Source organism: Lonchura striata, chromosome 8, assembly GCF_050655825.1.
Source record: "Lonchura striata isolate lonStrDom1 chromosome 8, ASM5065582v1, whole genome shotgun sequence".
In the NCBI taxonomy this organism is placed as follows: domain Eukaryota; kingdom Metazoa; phylum Chordata; class Aves; order Passeriformes; family Estrildidae; genus Lonchura; species Lonchura striata.
In genome coordinates this window covers 21,116,614-21,125,575 of record NC_140710.1, presented here as the reverse complement: position 1 = coordinate 21,125,575, position 8,962 = coordinate 21,116,614, and the positions used below count along the sequence as shown (strand labels likewise).

The following is an 8,962-nucleotide window of genomic DNA, read 5'->3' as shown; positions in this document are numbered from 1 at the left end:
AGCCGCCGGAGCCGCCTCCCGGGGCGGCCGCGGGGCGGGACGGGCCAGCCGCGGTAGCGGCGGCGGCGGGAGGGCGCAGCAGGGGCCGCCGCGGCCGCAGCATCGCGGCGCGGTGGCGGGGATGGAGCCCTGGAAGCAGTGCGGGCAGTGGCTGATCAGCTGCAAGGTGCTGCCGCCCAACCACCGGGTGACCTGGGACACGGCCCAGGTCTTCGACCTGGCGCAGACGCTGCGCGACGGCGTCCTGCTCTGCCAGCTGCTCAACAACCTCCGCAGCCACTCCATCAACCTCAAGGAGATCAACCTGCGCCCTCAGATGTCCCAGGTGAGGCCGCTTCCCCAGCCCGTGGCCTCTGCCCCTGTCTGGGGTCTCCGCGTGCTTTGCCTTGCGACTTGCGGCGGCGCGGAGCGGGACCCGCGGGCTCTGCCTGCCTGCAGCCCGGAGCTTCCGCGCCTGCCGGGCGCTGAGCGTGAGTGGAGCCCGGGCGGTCCCCGCCGGGCACCTTCCCTGCGCCGTGCGGCCGCCCCAGCCCGGGCTCAGCGCGTCCCTTGCCGGGTGCTGGGACGGGCGCAGCTGCAGCGCCGGGCTGGCGGCTCCCGAAGCCCCCGTGAGGGCTCGTCGCCCGCAGCGGGAGGCGGCTCGGGCGGGAGTCCCCCGGGCCGTGCCAGGGAGAAGTTCCTGCAGTAGTCTCAGGGTCACCATTTTAATCTTTGTGCGTTACTGTTTAATAGGAGCGGGTTACAAATCAAAGGACCTCTTGCTTCTAGTTTTTCTGGCTATTCCTAGGTGGGGAGGGAGGAAGGGCGGCAGAGGATGCCGGGCCGGCATGGCCGGGGAGCTGAGCCCGCCCGGAGCGGCGAAGGCAGGGCAGGGGCTGTGGTAAGCGGCGGGTGAAGAAGCCCTGGGTAGCGCCAGTCAGATGCTCGTCCCAGGACTTACAGTGGCGAGGTGAAGGAGAGGACTGATTAGTAACGAGAAATCATGATCTTGATAGCTGGCTGCCTGTGTAGTACTATTTATTTATTTATTTATTTATTTCTGGCTTTTTGGTATTTGGAATCATTATTTAATGCTTAAGTGTAATTCCTAATTCTGCCCTGTTTTAATGGGGTTTTTAGTTTGGACTGACGTTTTGTTACTGTAACTCATAAAGTTGGCTTCAGATATCGAGATAAGATTATATTAATAATTCAAGAAGACACTATATATACTTCCTGTCACTGCTTTGTGCACACCTATGCCTCGGCAGAGATGGTGGTACCCAAGCAGATGTTGTTTGGAAGGAAACTAACTTCTGAGCCTGTCATGCATTTTAAAACATTGAGAAACAGATACACTGTAACATTTCAGTGTTGTGGTTCTCTTTTTGTTTTATAGTAATATAAATTGCCATTCACATTTATGATGCTAGAAAAAAGCAATGGAGTGAATTATACTACTTTGTCCATGTCTCTGTCAATGTTTGCTTACAAACCTAATTATTTTATTTCTAATTAATTCTCTCTTTTAGCAGCTAAATCTTACTACCAAGGCAGCATTTTCTGGAAGCTTGTAGTGCAAAAAGGAAAAATGTAGTTCAGCAAGTCAAAGCTCTGAGACTGTTGCACTAGATGTGCATGGTACAAAGGCTATCTCCGTGTACTTGAGAGCTCACGTGCCTGCTTGAATGGCATATGCAGAGGCAATACTTCATCTGAGTGATGGAGCACAAAGGGTGGGCTCCTCTGAGAGATAGAAATCCAGTTCAGCTTTTTCTCTGCACCATTACAACTTGAGACTTTCAGCACTTGCTAAACCAGAGCCTTGGATTATATTTGTGTTTTTTTTTTTTTATAAATAAACTAGAAATGTGTCATCATTTTGAGGTAGCCAGTTTATTGCATCAGCTTGAATTCTAGATTAATGTTGATTATCTGAACCACTATTACTTAATTTTATTTTTGATGAATTAAACCCATGGTGCTCTCCTTCTGTCTACTGAATCAAAGTTATCAAAGTGCTCTGTTATCTTCTTTATTAGAGCAGTTTTGGGAATCAAGATTAATTCTCTAAGTATGTTGGAACTACAGATTATAATTGTAGATCTTGGATTATTTACAAGAGTTGTCTCTTTGTTGTTTGTCTCTTTGTCTGAGGTACCTGCACTCCACAGTGCTGCAGACAGCTCTCTCCAGTGGTGCATTTCTCTGCCCTACACTGATTTTCCCCTTTAAACAAAGGGAACCGTTGCTGGATCAAAATCTATAATGGATAACTCTACATAGTGTTGAATTTACTGGGAATGCTGCTGTTGTGTTCTGTGAGTTCAGGATTCAGTTTTCTTATTGAGGTTCTGTGGGGTTTTTGCAAAGTGGACACCCTTTCTGCTGGAAATGACCACTCAAGTGTTAATTTCAAAAATTATTGAAATGTTGCCAGTTTCTTGTAATTTGTGGCTGAGACTGTAAAGAACTCATAGTAATGACTTCTGGAGAAGTCTCAGTGGCTTGAAGATTATTTACTTGGTGAGATCTGCTTGGAGTTGTGCCCTAAGCTTTGAGTTTTGTTGGTACTTTAGTTTACTTGTCAGTAAACGAATACTGCATCACAAGGTTGCTGTATCATAGGATCTTGGGGTCTTGTAGGAGTGCTAGCTCATCTTTCCTTGTGGGATAATGAATTATAGGCACTGGAGGCAGAGCAGGGTTGGCCTTAGGATGGGAATTATCTCGGCCACTGACTGCAGAGTCTGTCTGAAACTGTTGCTGTGCCGGTACTACTTAGCTGAACTGTTTGAACTTCATATGGCCCTTATCCCTCATCTTCTGGAACTGAGCTGCAGCTCCTGTACTCTGATGTTGGTGTTTTCCACTAAGTCTTGGAATGGGTCAGGGGACTCTTACTGCACAGCCCGTAGTCAATACAGAGACTGAGAAGGGTGGATGAAGGCTTCATGAATGGGCCTCATTGAGGGCAGACTGTTTGATTTTGGCCTTGTCTCTTACTGCAGTTGATGTTTGTCAGACCTTTCTCTGTGAACCAAGTTTTCATGTCTTGGGGGCTACTTAAAAATGCAGCAGTTCCAAAGAAGAGGAAGGTGAGATTTGGTGCCTCAGGCAGACCTAGGAGTAGGTGTCTGTCGTCTGATGAAAGTAGCAAGTCTTTTCCATTTCGTTACATATTTATTTTTTTCAGAATAAATGTGGCAGATCACACATCAGTTATCAGTCAGCTTTGCCAGGTAGCCCTTGGTAACCCTTTATAAGCCACATCAAAAGTACAGAAGGTTTGTGGCTGAAGCTGCAGTGCCTGATGCTGCTTTTTGGTGGAGCTTGATTCAAACAGGAGCACTGTTGCTTTGCTGGGGCAGGAGTAGGAACTGAGATTGATGCTCAGCATTGCAACACCAATGTGCTTGACCAGATGGGCTATTGTTTTGTGGGCTAGCTAGCACAGGGAACTACATGCTTTTGTCTCATCACCAGCCATGCACCTTGTGTCACAGCTGTTCTCGTGGGTGGGCTGTTTTTTGTGTTTGAGATCTGTGGATTCAGCCCAAAAAGGTATCTTCTGGATACCTTTTTGGAGATAATACCTGTACAAGAGAAATGTCTTGGTGGCTTTAGGCTGTGAAACACTGGGTTTGAACCTTTTGAATGCTGGCTGTTTTCATTACTGTATGTTTATGAAAATATGTATATTTGGTTAGTGGAAGTTGTTCTTTGAAGACCAGAAGCTGATTCAGTCAGTTACACTTTCTAGAAAGTGACCCTTAGATATTAAAAGCAAAAAACTTGCATATATAAAAGCTGAGCAGCATTGAGCCTTCTGGATTGTCAGCTCAGTGCTGCCAGGCTCCTGTCTGAAAAGGTGGTGTGAGATCCCCTGTGAAAAATTACGCGTGAGCTTTGTATGAGGTTGGAAATTCAGGTTCAGGGATATGCATGTCCAGTGGTTTTTTTTTGTTTTTTTTTTTTTTTTTACTTTGAACAGGACAGGAAAATTTTGGTTCTATTAAGAGCTCTTGTGTCAAGGCTCAAACTCACTTTGCTGTTTGAACTCCCATGAGCTAACAACTTGAGTTACTTCAACCTGTGTGTGCGCCATCAGAAAAGGAAATGCAAGAGATGGATCAAGTAATGCCTTTTGGCCATTAACTGTAGGGGAGCCTGCCTGATTCAGTTAGTGTTGTGAAAGTGGTGTTGCAGGCACCAAACACTTCAACACTAGCTTCTGGGAATGGAGCTAGAAGAGGGAATTTGCTAAATGAGTAAGGGTGGTGTGACTTGTGCTGGTGTGTTGCGGGGTTCCTCTGAAGTGGAGCATCAGTCGCTGGTGACAGTGAGACAGAGGATGGAGCACTGAAGCTCAGTCAGTGTCTGTGTCTGCAGAGCTGTTCACTGTAGTCATTCACTTGCCTCAGATGCTGCCTCTTGGCAATGTAGGCTGGTGAAAGTAATAAAAATATAAATGAACCATAACAGAAAGTACTAATCCTAGTGTTTAATCATAATCAGATAAGAATTTATGTAATTTATCACCAGAAATGTAAAACCTAAACCAATGGATTATGATGGATTTGCTGAAGATGTCATCTGTTTAATCTTATCCTTTAATACTTTGCAAGCCAGTTTTGAAACGTTTTTTGCAAGGCATTTAGTTAACTTGTTACAGATTGCTAAACAGGAAAACAGCACTTAATGCAATACTGCCATGGAAGTTTACCTAAAGGGGATGCTGACATAGATTAAATATTGAAAATAACTATTTCCTATGATTCTAAGAAAAATAAACAAAATATCCCTCACTTAGTATTAAAAGTTCAAATACTTTCTAATTTTAGGGAGTTACTTTTTTTGGTGTGGCCATATTGTCCAAAGGAACTTGGTTATCTTGTCATTCATGTCATATTTTGGTGTGGTGACTGAGCTTTTGTGCAGGAGTTTATTTTTCTTGATTCCAGTGGTATCAGATAGTCTCAGGATGTGGGTGTGCTGAGTGAGACAAACCTCCCTGTTTCCTCTGATACTGCCTTTGGCTTGGAGCTTCCCCATTCCCCCCAGCTGACAACCCTGATCACCTGCCTCGAGTGTGCAACCCCTCTGTAAGCTCCCTACAGGGGGGTATGCTGTGTTTTCTTTTTATGTTAGCTGCTGGGAAGTACCACAGAGATATGGTTTCAGAAAAACTGTATTAATCTAAATGTAAAACTTCTTGGGCTTGAAGAAGAGTTTAGCAACTGGTTCAGTTTTTGTCAGCGTAGAAACAAGAGATGTATTTAATTGCCCCCTATTCTCGAATTCCTTGAATCTTACTGTATGTTCACATACATTTAAAATAATTCAGCTATTTTAAAAATATTTTTTTAACTTTTCAAATGTTTTCAATCTCTTTGCTTACTTGCTGGTACTTCGGTCCACTTAACATCTTCACCACATGTAACTTTATTTCCATGATTCATTTAAATGAAAACTACATTGGCCAGAAGATATATTATCCAGAAAAGGTATATTTATCCATGTGTAAGTTGTGTACATATGCATATCTTATACATGTTGGAATTGATAAAATATTTTGAATAAGTATTTGTTCAAAGCAAAACCTTAATATGACCTCTGTTTTGTTCTAAGAAAAGACTGATGAAAAAGTAGTGACCTGGTTTTTCTAGGTAATTCTTCCTACCTTAAGAAGGTGAAGAAAATAGCTCTTGAAAACTGATGTAATGTTTTTAATTGATTCGCACTGATTCTTTTTTGTTGGGGGGAAGGGAAAACTGCAGTTGTACTCTATGGTAAAGCTTATTTTACATGTTATATTTATTGTACAGTTATTAAATGCAGCATATGCATCTTGCCAAAAGGTGTCTCAAATGTTCCCTTCTGCACAAAATTTTGATGTGCTGACAGCTATGTAATGCATTAATAGAAAAAATATTCATGCTGGTTTCTCACAGAGGCTGTAGCATCTGCCAGCAGTGGATGATATAAATTAATGTCTGCACGGCATGCTACTGTGCCATGTGGGAAAAACAAAGTTATTTTCAGAGCCTTGTCTGACAAAGGTGGGAGACCTGTGATAGTGGCAAGTTGAACGACTGCTTATGAAAAGAAGCAAAGCAAAAGGGTTAAATAAAGATGAGAGATATGTGTATAAAAAGTAGGAGGATATAATCAAGGGAAACAATATTAACTACAGAGAATGGTCATAAGTTAGGAAGCTGGTTTGAAAAGGATATCAGAAAGCAAGACAGTTAAGAATTTTGATATTTATTGCAAGATAAGTACAAAAAACCAATCTGGATATGCTGTACTATTCTTTAATGATAATGGATAATGGCTTTATCATTGCTGGCATGCCAGTCTCTGTTGTAACATGCTGCCTTAGGCCTGTGAGGTGCAGGAGGTTTATTGCCAGGCTGCAGCACAGCAGGCTGGGTTAGCAAAAAACAGCAGTACAGTTTGTGCACTGGGGAGAGAGAGGGTCTTGGATTTCTCACATGCATCTCTTTCTGCTCTCCTTTGAAGGTCAAAAGCATTGATGAAATCACAGTTATAAAGAAGGAAATACAGAGGGTGAGGAGAGAAAGAGCTGCAAGGCAGCTGCCACGGGTGGGGGGCAGGCCCTGCAGGGAGTGTGGTGGTGCATCCATCCTGGCCATGCCAGCAGGGACTGGCACAGCTGAGCCTGGCTTTCAGTGCTCTGGGTGTTGGGGAGCAGGGCTAACTGGGAGCAGCAGCTGGCAGGCTGGTGAGAGGCACAGGCACGAAGGGCTTCCAGATCCCAGTTTGACATTGGTGAAACTGAGGAGACCCTTCTACCTAGGTCATGTTGGTCCCTGACTGGCAGCTGACCCAGAGGGGAACAGGACAAGTGTGTGTGGCTGCAAAGGAGAGCTGCTGGGGTGTGCTCCCCTCTGTGTCCTGCCACATGCTGGGGAAGAGGACAGCAACTGTCCAGACCCGAGTGTGTCACTGCCTGGAGCAGGCAGGGAAGTCCTGGCTCGTGCCCTGATTGTGTGGGTGTCTGAGTACAGAGGAATATGCACTGGTTTATTAGATCACTGACAGTTTTAGCTTCTTTAAGTTTTGCATTATATAGAGGTGCCACTTTTTGAACTTGTTCCCACAATACTAAAATTGTACCTCTAGTTCTTTAAAGACCAAATGGAACAAAATTTCCATCAGAAACCTTTGATTTTTTTTTTTCTTCTCCTTTCTGTTGCTGTGAAACAGCATTGTGGTACTTCCATCTCATTCCATAATACTTCATAGCAATGTTTAGTACTACCATACATTCTATTATTTCAGTATTTTAAAAATTCAATTTCACAGAGAAGTATGAATTGATGTGCTGTTTATCAAATGGCTATTAATTTCTTCCCCCGAACTTTTTAGTGTACTTGGCAACATCTGGAGCTACCTTTTCTTTCCTCTTATTTTGCTTTGACAAATCATGTTTAAGACTTGAGGCACTGCGAAATACCAGCTGTTTGCTAAGACTTATGATGTGTAAAATGCAATCTGAACTGACATCTTTGATTTTCTTATATTTAAGAGAAAGATGTTCTCTCAAAGCCCAGTGAATGCTACTGGCTTCAGTTTACCACATTGTCAAATGAGAATATATCTTTTGGAAAAATATAGGTCAATAACCCTTTCTGTCATCCTATACTAAATGTCAATAGTGAATGTCTTGGTAACTTGAAACACTGAAGGACTATTAGTAGGATATTTGTTTCTTTGTAGATTCATAACATGAAACATTATACATAAATTGCATACTGTGGAGGTATTGTAGCAATTTGTGTAAAAGCCACTAGTGTACTGTTTAAAATGGTCTTGCAGATCTACAGGTATGGTTCAGCTGTCTTATATTACAATCCAAAAAATGTTTGGCCTTTACTTTCATTCAGAATTTTTTTATAATTGGTTAATAGGTATTCAGTTAATCTGTCTGTACTTATTTTTTTCTCATTCTATTCCTGAAACTTATTTTAAGTCATATAGAGATTGTAGTATGATTGCCTTGCAGAAACAAACAAATAACAAAAAAACCCCAAAACAAAACAAACAAAAAACAAAAACCCCACCAAAAAACACAGAAAGCACATTGTTGCTATAATCAAATATTTTCTGATAAAACCTCCAATCAACCCAAACCAAAAACACCTAACAAAGCAAGGCATTTTTTAAAGCATGTTTTTAACTGGTAAAGCTTAGCAGAACAAGATAATTTGTATTTCCAAAATCCTTAGATATGCCCTTTTATCCTTGATGCTATCAAATTTGCGTATTTGTTTCTGAGTTGTATAATGGTATGTGCTGTATAATCTGTACTTAGGGTATTTTGTACCATTGCCGTTCCTTCATTCACACTGTTTCTATATGGAAAGAAGATTGAGAGTCAATTAAAATGGAATTATTAGAACTTGGCCCTCAATGTTAATTGTCAAAGCAGTCTGACTTCACTGTTGTGCAGGAAATTTGATGCTTTAAGAAATGAACATGTTATTTTGCTTGCACATGCTCAAAACTAAGATACTGTAATAATTATAGCATCATCATAGCTTGTATAATTCCTTGTGCTCAGCTTGTGTGTTAGCAGCCAAGGTTTAAATTGGACTTATGTGCTCCAGTGAGTGACTTCAAATTCCCATCAACCACTGCCTCATGTAGCAGTGATGCTTTTTTTCAGCTGATAAAAGGCCATAAGGCCCATGGTATTTTTCCCTCTAAATTTCTCAGGATCTATGAATAAGGATGCCTAATTCCAGCACATAGAAAGTTAAAGGCAGATGGAGGACCACACCTTGTCTACACCAGTGTCCCCTCAGATTTTAGGTGCCTCTGGATGGAGGTATGGTGATGACATAGTGCTACCATGTGAATTGTAGCTTGAAGTGAACACTCATTAATCCCACTAGCTCTGTAGGGTTTAGATCAAGATTTGAATTTCTTTTTCTTGGAAAAGTAGTGTGGGAGA

General features: G+C 42.5%; 1 protein-coding gene across 12 annotated transcripts in view; it reads left to right on the top strand.

Annotated features, from left to right (window-relative positions):
* Positions 1-41: 41 nt before the first annotated feature.
* VAV3 (vav guanine nucleotide exchange factor 3) overlaps positions 42-8,962 on the top strand; it is a 177,211-nt gene continuing 168,290 nt past the window's right edge. For all 12 annotated transcript variants that reach the window (XM_085585948.1, XM_077785484.2, XM_085585946.1 and 9 more), the window contains exon 1: positions 42-325. In XM_085585948.1, the coding sequence (XP_085442074.1) occupies positions 122-325 (204 nt within the window). In that variant the 5' untranslated portion in view covers positions 42-121. The remainder of the gene's footprint in view (positions 326-8,962) is intronic.